The sequence below is a fragment of the Eurosta solidaginis genome, chromosome 5, assembly GCF_040869045.1.
Source record: "Eurosta solidaginis isolate ZX-2024a chromosome 5, ASM4086904v1, whole genome shotgun sequence".
Lineage (NCBI taxonomy): Eukaryota > Metazoa > Arthropoda > Insecta > Diptera > Tephritidae > Eurosta > Eurosta solidaginis.
In genome coordinates this window covers 91,809,938-91,825,659 of record NC_090323.1, presented here as the reverse complement: position 1 = coordinate 91,825,659, position 15,722 = coordinate 91,809,938, and the positions used below count along the sequence as shown (strand labels likewise).

The 15,722-nt window shown below is 43.3% G+C and overlaps 1 protein-coding gene across 5 annotated transcripts in view; it reads right to left on the bottom strand.

Annotated features, from left to right (window-relative positions):
• Adi1 (acireductone dioxygenase 1) overlaps nucleotides 1-15,722 on the bottom strand; it is a 322,358-nt gene that overhangs the window by 259,816 nt on the left and 46,820 nt on the right. For 4 of the 5 annotated variants that reach the window (XM_067757440.1, XM_067757442.1, XM_067757441.1 and 1 more), the window contains exon 2: nucleotides 2,073-2,150. The exons of the other annotated variant lie outside the window; for it this stretch is intronic. In XM_067757440.1, coding sequence (XP_067613541.1) covers nucleotides 2,073-2,150 — 78 coding nt within the window. The remainder of the gene's footprint in view (nucleotides 1-2,072; nucleotides 2,151-15,722) is intronic. 5 annotated transcript variants of the gene reach the window in all.

Below are 15,722 nucleotides of genomic sequence, written 5' to 3'. Positions count from 1 at the left end.
CAACAACTCAAACAGCTGCTACCACTCATAACTACTACCTTCGTAGTAGAGTCGGTAGCAATGCTGAGCATCAGCCCCTGCCCCTGTCTTCTCCCCCCTCTTTTCCGGCAGCAATCGTGCAGGTCAGGGAAACAGACTCTTAATCCCTACCTCCTTTTGCACCGTTTGCCAGCACAGAATATATAGGTTTGCGACATCCGCCCAATGCAGCTCCTGCCTTGGGTGGCGCCACTTTTCTAGATGTTCTGGTCTCCGCGACGGCAACCCCCCGACGGGTTTCATCGCGCCATGTTTCCAGGTAGAAAACCCAAATCATCCGGGTACCCCAATGCTTGCACAAGGACGCCCAGTCCCAGGGCCACAACAGCAATTGCGTCCTGGCCTTCTACAACCCAGACGTAGTCACCCGTCACTTACCCCTGGAGTGGTGGCGTCTCCCCTTATGCACTTCAGAATTCTGCAGTTAAACTGTAATGGACTAACTGGGAAGATTACGGAGATAGTCGATTTCATGAAGCGGCACAACATCCGCATTGCTGCGATTCAAGAGACTAAACTCACAGCAAGATCTGCATTGCAGACCTGCTCTGGGTATAATGTCCACAGGAAAGACCGCGAGAGCGGAAATGGACGCGGCCTCGCGTTTATCATACACCACCCTGTACAATATTATATATTTGATCCTGGCATCGACCGCAGTGACAATGTCTTAGAACGTCAAGGCCTATCTGTCCGGTCAGGCGATGCAAACCTAGAAATCATCAACATCTACATCCCTCCTGCCACCTGTTGCCCCAGTGGATACCGCCCTAATATCAGAGCCTACTCACTGGCAACAATCGCATTATCTTAGGCGATTTCAATGCCCATCACGATCTATGGCATTCAAACTTGCGGGCGGACAGTAGAGGTGAGATGTTGGCGGATCAAATAGAAGAAACGACGTTCTGCATAATAAACGGAGACGCCCCCACACGTATGGTAGAAAGCTCTCACATATATCTCAATCGTGAGCGCAGAACTACATAGAAAGCAATTAGCCAGCCGATTACGTGCTACGCGTCACCCATATGGTCGCCAAGCCTAAAAATTACCCACTGAAAGAAACTACAGGCCTGCCAAAATACTGCTCTCAGAATCGCCACGGGCTGTCTTCTTATGTCCCCAGAACACCATATGTATAATAAGGCGAGAATACTCCCCATCAGGGAGAGAAATGAGATGCTGACCAAATAGTTCCTGTTGAATACCCAGAAACCTGAGCATCCCAACAGACATCTGATTGATGAACCAGCACCGCATAGGGGCTTAAGGAGTAATCTCCGTAAGCATTTTGAGGAAATACGGCACCTGAGAACCCAGCCGTATGAAGCGAAAAAACACAAGCAGGTCTTTGGTGCAATGTGTCCCCACATGACACCAACCATCTCTTTAATTGTAATGTGGAACCAACGCCTCTAACACCCCTTTCCTTATGGTCCACCCCTGTTGAAACGGCAAGTTTCCTTGGACACCCGTTAGAGGATATTGATGACAATTTGTGATCGGTCGCGGCTGTTAGGTGGGGCGAAGCATTGCTACAACAACAACAACAGCGACCCCGCTTAGAAAAATTGTCTTTTAATTAAAAAATCTTGTTTCTAAAAGTTTTGATGTTGCTTTGCCCGCGGCATGAGCCCAGGATCCTCGGTGTGTAGGCGGAGCACGCTACCATCACACCAAGGCGGCCGCGGTTCAGGATAGTGTCGGATAAGTACAGGAAGAATTAAAAAAGATAAAATTAGTTAAAACATTGGGACGATCTCTTATGGCGTTCTTTTTTGAAAATAATGTCACCCTGTTGTTTTTCCTCCTCTCTTTCCTTAGTTTGTGGGTCCCTTTCACAAAATATTTTCCATTAAATAAGAAAAGGGGTCTCATTACCTACAAAGAGAGCCATTTTGCATAGCGCTTTGTGAAATAGTTTCAAAGTTAGAATTTAAGAGTGCAATATGAAAGTTAAATATTTTCCAAGAAAGAAAACGCCATTATTTATGTATTTACAAACATCATACTAAAACCATATTATTCACCTCGTCTTCAAAAGTGTAATTCCGGCGTTTGCGAATGGTAGACAATAGTTCATCCTCTTCATAATTTTTTGAGTTTATCTGTAAGAAATCATTATAACAATTTAATTTTCAAAACTTGTTTAGTGATAGGATTGGAATAGTAACTAAATATTAAATATAAATATTTGTAAAAAAAAAAATTATTTATTAAAGTTTTTAAATTGAATTACTAATCTTTATTCGTTTACTACGGCAAAATGTTAGAAAATATAGGACCAAATCCCACCTGAATGTGTAGAAGACGTACTGATAAATACAAGCATTGAAAAGAAACCCCAAAAAATGTAGCGTTTTTAGCAAAAGCTGGGCCCGTACCGTGTTACACGATCACGTACCGAAACAAATTGTACTCAAACGGTAAATATAAATCTGTCAAACCATTCGTAAAAATGATAATACATTACGCCATACATTCAAAGCTATTTTGCACGCATTTTCTTAATCCGATTCACCATTTCGGTCACGGATCGTATATCCAAACCTGGTAAATTTGAATTAGGATTAGTAAGCATCAATCCATCAAATAAACGCCTATTTTAGATGCCAATGATTATTTCAATTGTTTTCCGAAAAAACTCTATTGCTAATGGATTACTATTAGAAGAGTTCTTCTCGAAAGACTTACACCCCTGAGGCTAGAAGTTCTAAATGAGCCAGGAAAATATACATTCGACACTGGCAATAGACGCTCCGTTATAGATCTCACGTTTACTAGTAGCGAAATAGCTAGACGAGTAAAATGGTAAATCAGTAACACACACAGCGACCACAAAGCTATTAGCCTAGAGCTATTGGAAACTTCACCAAGGACAACTTCCAACCAACTGCAAAGAAGAAGATGGAAGCAACACCTTTTTGAACCAGAAGCTTTCGATGTTGTATGGAATGATGCCATAATACGAAGGACACATGCGGAATATTTGTCGGGTCAAATATTCAAGTCATTAAGTTGGCGTGTGATTCTGCCATGCCCAGAAGTCGCGCAAAAGTAAATCGAACTCCGGTATATTGGTGGAACGAGGAAATAGCGGAGGAGTGTAGAAAATGCCACAAGGCACGACGAAAGCCGCAGAGGGCATGCTCGTCGCCACGATATGAGCTACATTCATAGACCAAAGAACGGGGCATAAAAATGATATGAAAAAGAGCAAGAGAGCGTGCTTCAAGGAACTGATGGATAGTGCCGATCTTGATACTTTGGGATTGGCCTACAGAACGGTAATGCGAAAATTAAGAGCAGCCTACATGCCCGAAACTAATGAGAAAAATCTTAAATTCTCTTTCCTACACAAGATGTATGGAAATTCCAGAAATAACAGAGCAGAAGGCACTGGATGCAACACAAAGAGTTGGGATGGAGTGCCAAATATAGCCCTTAAATCAGCGATAAATCCAGAACATCGGTACTAACGGATCTCACCAGCGCCTGTATCAAGAAGGCGTCTTCCCCGCGCATGGAAACGTCAAAGAATGGTGGTATTTAAGCTACTAGCTATTTAAGCGACAGAGTACTCCCTTTTGATACGGATAAGGGACCAAGAAAGCACATCACGGGCGGTGTCCCTCAGGGATATGTTCTAGGTCCAACGCTATAGAATGCGATGTATGACGGTGTGCTACAAATCGACCTTCCAGGAGGTACAGAAATTGTCGGCTTTGCAGATGATATTGTCGTAGTAGCAGTGGTCAAGAAACTTGATCTGCTCCAAGCATTATGTAATGAGGCCATGGGAAGAATGAAGGAATGGCTGACGACTATGGGGCTGGAGATGGCTAGCAATAAAACAGAAGTGGTTTTGGTGAGCTCAAAGCGGACTGTGCAATATGAAAGTTAAAATTTTCCAAGAAAGAAAACGCCATTAGTTATGTATTTACAAGCATCATACTAAAACCATATTATTCACCTCGTCTTCAAAAGTGTAATAGTCCTAACCGTAGGAGATTATCGAATAAATTCAAAGCCTTTCTTGAAATGTCTAGGAGTAAACATTGATTCAAAACTAACTTTTAAGGAGCACTTCAGGGCGGTGGGGGGAGAAAGTTTCTAGAGTTATTGGATCCCTAACGCGAATAATGCCCAACATCGGCGGCCCAGGGGAAGCCAATCCACCCGTCGGCTATTATCCAACGTAACTGGCTCGATGATATTATATGCAGACTCTTATTTCGGCCTTAAAAAATAAAAGTCTTCATTTAACTTTTATTTCGGGACTTTTATTTTTAAAAGTCCGAGTTTAACTAGTTCTATCGGACTTAAAAAATATAAATACAGATTTTACTTTTATATGTAGAATTTTATGGAAAAAGTTCGAAAAATAAAAAGGATGCATGATTCGACATGATATTGCGAACTCAAACATTTTCACCTAGGACAATTTTTGGCCAGGACTTTTTCGACTCCGAAAAAAAAAAATTATTATTTTCCGTCCCTGAAAAATTGTGTCATTACCCAGCACTATTACCTTGCCATCATCGGCAGAGAGGTTGCAGTGCTTGAGATGTATTTCCCATTTCACCCGCTTATTCTTTATTCATTATTCAGTCTATGATAACAAAATCTTACAGACTAGAAACATAAAGGTATGTATGTAGGTAAAGAATTTAAATCTTAGAAACTAGATATGTATTATGTTAATAAAGAAATTAATTAATGATTAAATATACGAAATTTGCTATACATATGACTTTTGTTCTTTTTTACATTGCGATTTATCTTTTTGTTGTACTATAAAAGATCCTAGATCTTATTGTACTAATACTATTTTTGCAATAAATGATGAAATGATGAAATGATAAAAGGAAGTAATCCTAGAGGCGAACAAAGTTCTTGATATTGTTAAAGTCAAGATCTGGCTTCATGTAGATATTATTAAGCTCATTAACAGTTCTAGTAATGGGGGCAAAATTATGGTATTTAGACCTAACTGGCATGGCGTGAAAAGGGTATTTGCTCAAGCAAAACTGTACAGTCAGTATCCACGGGGGATACACCACTGTATCCACGGGGGATACACCACTGCATCACCCCTTAAACCCCTCAAATTAAAAACAATAAAAATTTTCTAACAACAAAATAAACCCCTATCTTATATGCATGGACATATTCTTCATAATTATAAAAATTCATATAACAAATTAAGGAAATAATTTGTGCCTCTTGCAAAAAATCCCTCCAATTTTTATCTTATGAGGAATTTTTTTAGTGTTTATTTTATATTTGGCACACTGGTAGCCATGAGTTTGCCCCGGTCTAAAAACCTTCCGTCTGTCGCCGAATTTTTTGGTAAAATTTTCGGGCGTTATTCCTGGTGGCTAGCAGCTCAAGCTCCTCGCACTCACGTCTTTCTGCCTCTGCTTTTTTCTTCCTGAAAAGGCGTATCGCTTCCCTTTTTAATTCGCGGTAGCGTTCACACACTCCTCTTGTTGCGCTCGCTTTTAACGTAGCCATGTAGGCAGCGTCTTTTCTTTCGGTTGCAACGCGGCATTCTTCATCGTACGATTTGTTTCTCCGTAGCCGCCGGTAACCAATTTTTTCCTCGGCGGCAGTACGAAATGCTTTGTAGATATGCTCCCACTGCTCCTGTATTCCTTCAGGCTGAGTTGTGCTCTCAGAGAGCAGGTGTGAGAGCCGAGTTGCGAAATCATTGGCAGTCTGTTGCGATTGCAGCCTTTCGACGTCTAGCTTTCCTTGTGTTTTCTGTTCCTTGGTTTTAGCCGCGCTGAGGTGGGTGCGTATTTTGGTTGCGGCGAGATAATGGCCCGAATCGATGTTAGGTCCTCGGATCGTGCGCACATCTAAAACACTGGACGCATGCCGTGCGTCTATCACAACGTGATCGATCTGATCGGGGCACAGCCATGTAGCTTGATGTATCTTTTTATGCATGAACCTCTTGCTGGATATGACCATGTTTCGAGCACCGGCAAAGTCAATCAGCCTCAGTCCATTAGGAGAAGTTTCATTGTGTAGGCTGAACTTTCCGAATGTAGGGCCAAAAACATTTTCTTTGCCCACCCTGACGTTAAAGTCGCCAAACACGACTTTTATATCATGGCGGGGGCAGCGCTCGTATATGCGTTCTAATTGTTCATAAAAAGCGTTCTCTCCCCTCATCGCCTTTCTCCTCTGTCGGCGCATGGGCGCAGATGAATGATATATTAAAAATTCTTGCTTTTATTCGGATAGCGGCGAGACGCGCGTCCACAGGCGTGAACGCCAATACTTGGCGACAAAGTCTCTCTCCCAGCACGAATTCGACGCCGAAACTGCGCATATTTGCATGGCCACTCCAATAGATGTCACAATTTTTAATCTTCTTTCTTTCTTGCTTCGTCCAACGCATTTCTTGGATGGCGGTGATGCCAGATTTTGCTTTGACGAGGACATCAACCAGCCGGGCATCTGCACCAATCCCATTCAGGCAACGGACGTTCCGGGTCCATGCCCTCAATTCATTGTCCTTCAAAGGTTTGGCATGCTCGTCATCAATAGAGAGTATTCTCTTTATCCGAGGCTTGTTGTTGCTTTTCATTGGAGTATGGTTTGACGTGGCGGGTCCCAAGCCCAGCCCTTGCTCCGGGCGCTACTCACAGGGCGCCAAATGGTCCGCAAAGCATAACTTCCTGGATAATTTGTATTTTTATTATAACTGATTTAAGTTATAATGATTTCTGGAAAAATTTTTCTATATGTACTAAAAATGCATGCATATATCCGGAACACTTGCGACAGGTTGTAGATTAATGAAAGCATATCTATTTTTTTCTCACGTTCAACTTTACGATGGGAATAATTAAAAATTGCTTCAACAAAAACTGTCAAAGATGAATCTGAAGCACGATGGAGCGCCAGAATACACGCGGTTCGCGCTATCGTCGATGGGCTAGAGAATATAGTAGAATGCTTACAACAATTAGCGGAGGACACTAACACCACAAGTGACACCAGAATCGAAGCTACAGTTCTGTTGCAAAATATACTAAATTTTAGTTTCATAACATTAGTTCATTTCTGGTATGGTATCTTAAGTAGGATTGATCGTGTGCAGCTCAGATTACAAGATCCGTGGATGAATTTTAGATAAGCGTATCATGATTTTAAATCCTTAGCGACTTAACTATACGAAATTCGAGACACTCTCTGTGAAGAAGCAATAGAAAAAGCGAAGTCTCTTTGTGAAAAATGGGATATTGATATAGTAAAACGTGTAAGAAGGCGCCGCAAAACGCCTGGAGAATCGGCTAGAGTCTTTCCGCAGAATGTGAAATTTCTCGCGTTATGAAAAGTGTTCTCGATCGTCTCCAACAAGAAATACGTAGAAGATTTAAATAACCTTAATTTTAGATTTGGATTTCTCTTGGGCGTTGGAAATTTTTTAAACAAGGATAATAACGACTTAGAAAGAAATTGTAAGAACTTGGGTGAATTTTATAATACAAATTTCGATGGAACAGAACTTTCTATCGACATATGTGACTGCAAAATATTACTTCGTTGTAGAAAATAAATTGAACCTAAAACTCCGTTAGACTTACTTTTATAATCTCGTATGGAGAAGATGTTTTTCCAAACATGCGAGTGGCACTTCAAACACTCTTGTCTATCTCAGTATTAATTGCTAGCTGCGAACGTTCATTCAGCAAATTAAAACAGATTTTGACATATTTACGATCAACGATGGGGCAGGGTCGTCTAAGTGATCTGACATTATTATGTGTGGAAAAAGACAAATTTTAAATTATATAATAATAAATTTAAATTATATTTTGATGATATCATTGATATAGTTGCTCCCTCAAAGTCAAGCAAAATTTGCACATACATGTAGGAATGGTTCTGAAGGGCTGCAGATTTATTCATACTCTTTACTTTACTTTAAAACTACTGTTGTATTTAATTGGAAACAAAACTTTAAAATTTTTTTGTATTTTTTCCGAAAAGTACATTAAAAACATATTTAAAAAAAAAACAAAAATGATCCCAAATGGTTAATTTTTGAAAAAGTTATAGCATTTTGAAAAAAAAAACGCCGTTTTCCAACTCAAAATAAGTTTTAAATATTTTGAAAAAAATGGTGTTTTTTTTCAAAATGTTATAACTTTTTCAAAAACTGACAGTTTGGGATCTTTTTTTTTAATATGTTTTTAAATGTACTTTTCGGAAAAAGTACAAAAAAAAATTAAAGTTTTTTTTTCAATTAAATCAAAAAAAAAAATGCTCGGCCCACTCCGGGATTAGTGGGGATGATTGCAGAATTGATTGAAGTTTTTTATGAGAAAAAAAAAGGGCGAAATTCGAAAAATCTCTGAAAAATTACAAAAAAAAAAACAAAAAATTTTTTTGAATTTTTTCCGAAAAGTACATTTAAAAACAAATTAAAAAAAAAAAAGATTCCAAACGGTCAATTTTTGAAAAAGTTATAGCATTTTGAAAACAAAAACGGTGTTTTTTTAAAAATTCATAACTTTTTTTGAGTTGGATGAAAAAATTTGAAAAACTTCTAAAAAACGTCTTTCGTAAGCTAGAAAAAGAAGAAAAACTTTCAGCCAATTCTAAAGGGGTCGGGTTGAAAATTGGTCGAAATGGGATGGAATACCCAATAATATATATAACCTACTAATTTAATTTAATAAATTATATCTTATTTTAAATAAAACAACGTTTAATCTACAAATTGGGGGCTCAACCGTAGAGTCAGTCGTGAAACAGTCATTAAAATGAACTATTTATGTGGATAATATTAATCTAAAACAACTAATTAGAAAGAACATTAGTTAATACTTATATGAAGAAATATAATTAAAGAAGAAAGAAGTTGTAAAAGCCTGAATCGTCGGTTAAAGGCAGAAAAAAGTCAGAAATCAATGAAATCATAGAGGAACGAATCATTGGTTGGGTGAAGACAGAAAAAGGACAGAAAGCAATGAAATCATAGAGGAACGAATCATTGGGCGAATAAAGAGAAAGTAAGGGAGTTTATAATGGCAATATTGAAGTGAAGAATTTAATCAAGGTTATCGAAACCTGCATCATCGGGTGAGAGGTACAAAAAATTAAGTAAGGTATTTGTTTAAGTCCGCATTATTGGCTAAGCAGAGATGAAACTAAGCTGCTGAGCTTGAACACTAAAATAAAAAAAACACGAACGTTATTTTGTGATATTTTTTTTTTTTGTTTATATATAAAGCATAGATTTCAAGATTGGTGTTGTGAAGTTTTTAAAATTTTGAGAATGGATAAGGCACAGATAGAATGTATGACAGTTGAACAGTTAAAAGAGAAATTAAGAGAGGAGAATTTGTTGACCAAGGGTCATAAAAACGAACTTCAAGAAAGATTGTTCCAACATTTTGGTAATTCTGCGAATGATGATAGTGATGATGAATCGGCTTAATCGATGTATGAAGAAATTGGTAAGGAACGAGTGTTGCCAAATGTTGTAGTTCACCAACCTCAGTTCAATCCAAAGGATTTAATTGATAGCCTTACGCAGTTTAAGAGACAAAGGTCTATGGTAAATGCCTCGAGCGTTCCCAAAAGGCACAGGCCTTCGGCCTCTACTCCCCCTGCCCTGACCAAAACCTTCAGCGAGGTGGCTAAGGCCAACATTACGGTGGCTGTTCTGAACCGCGGTCACCCGGATGGGAACATGACCACGTATAACTGGAACGATGTCCTTAACGGCCTTCTTAGAATCTTTTAGGACATCATAACCAAGTATCCGGGGCCGGCTCCCACTATCCGTGATGCCGGCTGGTACCAGGGTAGGGTCAAGCTCGTTTCCTGCGCCGACGAGCGCTCGTGCAAGCTCTACAAACTCGCCATAGCTTCGCTAGGACAGCTGTGGCCTGGGGCCAGCTTGGATGCAGTCGGTTTGTAAGAAGTTCCGAACAGACGGAGAGCTTGGACCTGGGTCCAAGACGTCATAGCGGATCCTGGCGAGATTTTGGATACCATCGCGGAATCAAATAAGGGGCTACGTTCGAGTGATTGGAGGACAGTTCGGATCGGCGAGACAAGGGAGAAGCAGCGTTATATTGGTTTCATCATAAACGAGGCTTCTCTCCCTTGGTTTGACGAATGTGGTGGAGTTTTAAGCTACGGCTTCTACTCGCTCGAGGCGGTGTTCCCAATCACTAGATTTTCCGGCGCGGTGGCGGTTCCTTTCACCTCAGGGCCAGGGGCAGCAGATCGACTCAGGCTCACCATCGCCCGGTGCTTCTACTTGTGTACTATCCCTTCGCGAACCCGCAACCGCCACAACCAATCTCGAGGACCCGTGCAACGCTTCCCAAGGCAGTCGGTTCTATGTACCGGAGCGACTCGGGATTTCTCCCGACCAAGGACTGTCATTTCAGTGTGACCCCATTTAATTTGTTTCGTCCCTCCCACAAATTGTCATCCTCCCAGCAGCTCCTTGCAGCAGGACTGCTACATATTCTCTTACTCCGGGAAGGTATCGAACCCAATCCGGGTCCGTCTCCTGACCCCGGTCCTGAGAAATGGTTTTGCTGCATTTGCCAGAAAAGAATCTTTTTAGGACGGTCATACTCTGTTCAGTGTGTCTCGTGCAAGGGATGGATGCATCGGACAGGTTGTTCTGGGCTTGATCCCAAAACCCGACGTCCACGTAACTTTTATAAATCGTTTGTGGCTCCTTGCTGCTCACGCCCAAGGGCGTCCCGTAGTCTACGCCTAAGCGTACCCCACTACCTTCTAGCAGCTTCGCTGCTCAGCAAGCCACAACAAGTACCCGCTGCTGCTCGCGCCCCACGGCGCCAACAACTCAAACAGCTGATACCCCTCATAACTACTACCTTCGTAGTAGAGCTGGTAGCAATGCTGAGCATCAGCCCCTGCCCCCGTCATCTTCTCCCCCCCCCCCTCTTTTCTGGCAGCAATCGTGCAGGTCAGGGAAACAGACTCTTAGTCCCTGCCTCCGTTTGCACCGTCTGCCAGCACAGAATATATATGTTTGCGACATCCGCTCAATGCAGCTCCTGCCTTGGGTGGTGCCACTTTCCTAGATGTTCTGGTCTCCGCGACGGCAACCCCTCGACGGGTTTCATCGCGCCATGTTGCCAGGTCGCAAACCCAAATCATCCGGGTACCCCAATGCTTGCCCAAGGGCGCCCAGTCCCAAGGCCACAACAGCAATTGCGTCCTGGCCTTCCACAACCTAGGCGTAGTCACCCCTCACTTACCCCTAGAGTGGCGGCGTCACCCCTCATGCACTTCAGAATTCTGCAGTTCAACTGTAATGGACTAACCGGGAAGATTACGGAGATAGTCGATTTCATGAAGCGGCACAACATCCGCATTGCTGCGATTCAAGAGACTAAACTCACAGCAAGATCTGCATTGCAGACCTGCTCTGGTTATAATGTCCACAGGAAAGACCGCGAGAGCGGAAATGGAGGCGGGCTCGCGTTTATTATACACCACTCTGTGCAATATCATATATTTGATCCTGGCATCGACCGCAGTGACAATGTCTTAGAACGTCAAGGCCTATCTGTCCGGTCAGGCGATGCAAATCTAGAAATCATCAACATCTACATCCCTCCTGTCACCTGTTGCCCCAGTGGATACCGCCCTAATATCGAGGCCTTACTCACTGGCAACAATCGCATTATCTTAGGCGATTTCAATGCCCATCACGACCTATGGCATTCAAACTTGCGGGCGGACAGTAGGGGTGAGATGTTGGCGGATCAAATAGACGAAACGACGTTCTGCACAATAAACGGAGACGCCCCCACACGTATGGTAGGAAGCTGTCATAGCTCGCCAGATATCTCAATCGTGAGTGCAGAACTCGTAAACTGCGTCAACTGGCAGCCGATGGTAACATTGGCATCCGACCACCTGCCCATACTTATTTCGTTCGAGCGTACCGCCGACTTCATCGTCACCGAAAAACGCACTTTCATAAACTTCAAAAAAGGAAAGTGGGAAGAATATAAATCTGCAACAGACAGCAGCTTTGCTGCCCTCCCTATCCCGACTGATGCCCGCCAAGGGGAGCGTGCCTTCCGTAAGGTCATTGAATCCGCCTCGGCACATTTCATTCCCGCGGGAGAATTCCCGAAATCCGGCCCCACTTCCCGGCGGAGGCCGCGAGCTTAGCGAGGGAACGCGACCTTATAAGACAGCTTGATCCAGGCGACCCCCAAATAAGGGATATAAACCACCGCATCAGATTGCTTGTGGACGAACACAAGCGGGCGAAATGGGAAGAGCACCTAAGAGGTTGTAACCTCTCTACCGGTGTAGGTAAACTTTGGTCCACCGTAAAATCCCTATCGAATCCGACTAAGCACAAAGACAAAGTTTCCATCGCCTTTGGCGATAAGGTGCTGTCGGATGCGAAAAAATGCGCGAGCGCTTTCTGCCGACAATATATAATACATCCTACGGTCGACAAAGATAGACGGAGAGCCAATAGACACGCACATAAACACAAACTCAGCGCGTCACCAATTACCATCACCGCTAGAGAGGTTGAGGACGCCATTGGTCGCGCTAAACCATCCAAAGCAGTGTGCCCAGACGGCATAGCCATGCCGATGCTTAAAAACCTAGGGAAAGAGGGTTTCAAATATTTAGCGCATGTCTTCAACCTGTCTCTTTCCACCTTTGTCATACCCGAGAAATGGAAAATGGCCAAGGTGGTCCCGCTACTAAAGCCTGGGAAACCAGCTAACGTAGGTGAGTCATATCGTCCGATATCTCTCCTATCGCCAGTGGCAAAGACGCTTGAAGCCATTTTGCTCCCTTATTTCTAAGCACATTTGCAGCTAGCCCCTCATCAGCATGGCTTCAGAAAACTCCATAGCACTACCTCCGCGCTAAATGTCATTAGCACCCAGATAAATTGCGGTTTGAATCAATATCCCCACCATAGAACAGTACTCGTAGCGTTAGACCTATCAAAAGCTTTTGATACGATCAACCATGGCTCGTTACTGCAAGACCTGGAAGGGTGCACCCTTCCCCCATGTCTTAAAAGGTGGACCGCAAATTATCTGGGTGGTCGGCAGGCATCGGTGCAATTCAGAAACGAAACATCAAAACAAAGGAGAATTAAACAAGGGGTGCCACAGGGTGGTGTCCTATCCCCGCTTTTGTTTAATTTCTACATATCTAAGCTACCTTCACCACCGGAAGGAGTCACAATCGTTTCCTACGCCGATGACTGCACAATAATGGCCACAGGCCCAGGCCCAAAGATCGATGAGCTATGCAATAAAATAAACGGCTATCTCCCTGATCTCTCCAGTTTTTTCGCCTCGCGAAACCTGGCATTGTCACCGACTAAATCTTCCGCGACCTTATTTACAACATGGACGCCCCAAATGTCGACCATATTGAACATCCACGTCGATGGCACTACGCTACCGACTGTCTTACACCCCAAAATCTTGGGTGTGACGTTTTATCAGGATCTACATTTTGGTGCGCACGCAACCGCAATTGTTCCAGGAATTCAGAGTCGTAATAAAATCCTCAAATCCCTTGCTGGCAGTACCTGGGGAAAAGATAAAGAAACGCTCTTGACCACATACAAAGCAATTAGCCAGCCGATTACGTGCTACGCGTCACCCATATGGTCGCCAAGCCTAAAAACCACCCACTGGAAGAAACTACAGGCCTGCCAAAATACTGCTCTCAGAATCGCCACGGGCTGTCTTATTATGTCCCCAGAACACCATCTGCATAATGAGGCGAGAATACTCCCCATCAGGGAGAGAAATGAGATGCTGACCAAACAGTTTCTGTTGAATACCCAGAAACCTGGGCATCCCAACAGACATCTGATTGACGAACCAGCACCGCCTAGGGGCCTAAGGAGTCATCTCCGTAAGCATTTTGAGGAAATACGGCACCTGAGAACCCAGCCGTATGAAGCGGAAAAACACAAGCAGGTCCTTGGTGAACTCCATAGACAGGCGTCGGACCTTTATGTCGGGAATTGCCCGGTGAATCCAGTACTTGAAGAAAAATATCCACAACTCGCAGAAGAGGAACGCATACTCCCCATGGAAACGCGTGTCACTCTTGCTCAACTTCGTTCTGGATACTGTAACAGGTTAAACTCTTACCTATCCAGAATCAACCCCGACATACAAAATGTATGCCCTGCTTGCAATGTGTCCCCACATGACACCAACCATCTCTTTAATTGTAATGTGGAACCAACGCCTCTAACACCCCTTTCCTTATGGTCCACCCCTGTTGAAACGGCAAGTTTCCTTGGACTCCCGTTAGAGGATATTGATGACAATTTGTGATCGGTCGCGGCTATTAGGTGGGGCGAGCATTGCTACAACAACAACAACAACAACAGGACCCGTGCAACACCTTGAGTGGACATGGGGCCGATATCGAACTGGCACGCAGCACTCCGGATGCCGAGAGCGACACACTCTCGGTATCTGAGATGGCGGGCCAGTTCTTTACTAGCATGGACGAGCAACTTCTGCTGGAATCCGATCCGTCGGATGTCGAATTCGACGATACTATCGTGGAGGTATCCGACGATGCGGATCAGCCGAGGATGGACGTCGATGCTGAAACCGACCTTTAACGAGCGCGCAGGTACTGCAAATAATCCTGCACCACTTTAAGGCAGCCTCGGCTGCCTTAATATTACGCCTCAGCACAACATATGAGGACCTCGTTCTATTCCAAGAGCCTTGGGTCGTTGGCAGCAAGATATGTGGGCTCTCTTCTAAGGACTACCAGCTGGTGACACCGCCCGTGACATGTAGAATCAGATCTTGCATTCTAATAAAGAAAACTCTAGTATTTATTCTACTATCTCTTTTTAGCGAGGAGGAATTTACCTGCATTAGCCTCGAGCTACAGGATCGAACACTCTGGCTGATGTCCGCTTATCTTGCACACGATCGCACAATTTCTGTGCAGGACCGGCTCTGCAAAGCGGTACGGGAGGCCCACATTATTAACTACAATCTAAGTATATGCAACTCTGGAGACAAACCAACTTTTATCACCTTAAATAGGAAGGAGGTTCTAGATATTACTCTAGTTTCAGGGCCATTCTCTGACCTTGTAAAAAATTGGAGAGTTTCCAACGAAACTCCTACTCTGATCATATGTATATGTATCACTTTTACTCGGCCTTTGCGTACACCGCCTAGGGTGGCTTACAGGAATAGGAGATGTACGGACTGGAACCTTTATAAAAAAATCCTATCCTCTACTCTCCCAAAAACGCTCCTCACAGTAGGTCAAGTTTACCGCTAAGAACTGATGAAGCCCCTCCTTTAGACACAACATTTGCTTCTCTCGGTGAGCTAGACTCATCGTCAAAAATAGAAGAAGCAGTAGATCTTATCACCAAATCTTGTAACGCTGCTTTCACAGTAGCCTGCCCGGAGATTAGGGGAAGGGGTAAACCCTATTGGTGGACCCAAGAAATCTCCGAGCAGAGGAAAAACAGCAGAAAACTCTTTAACCAGGCTAAATGCTGAATTACAAGCTGCAAGCGAGCTTATAAGCCCGCTGCTAGCTAAAATCTACAAGGCTTGCCTCAACCTGGTCTATATCCCCAGGGAATGGACCAAGGCAAAAGTAGTCTTCAT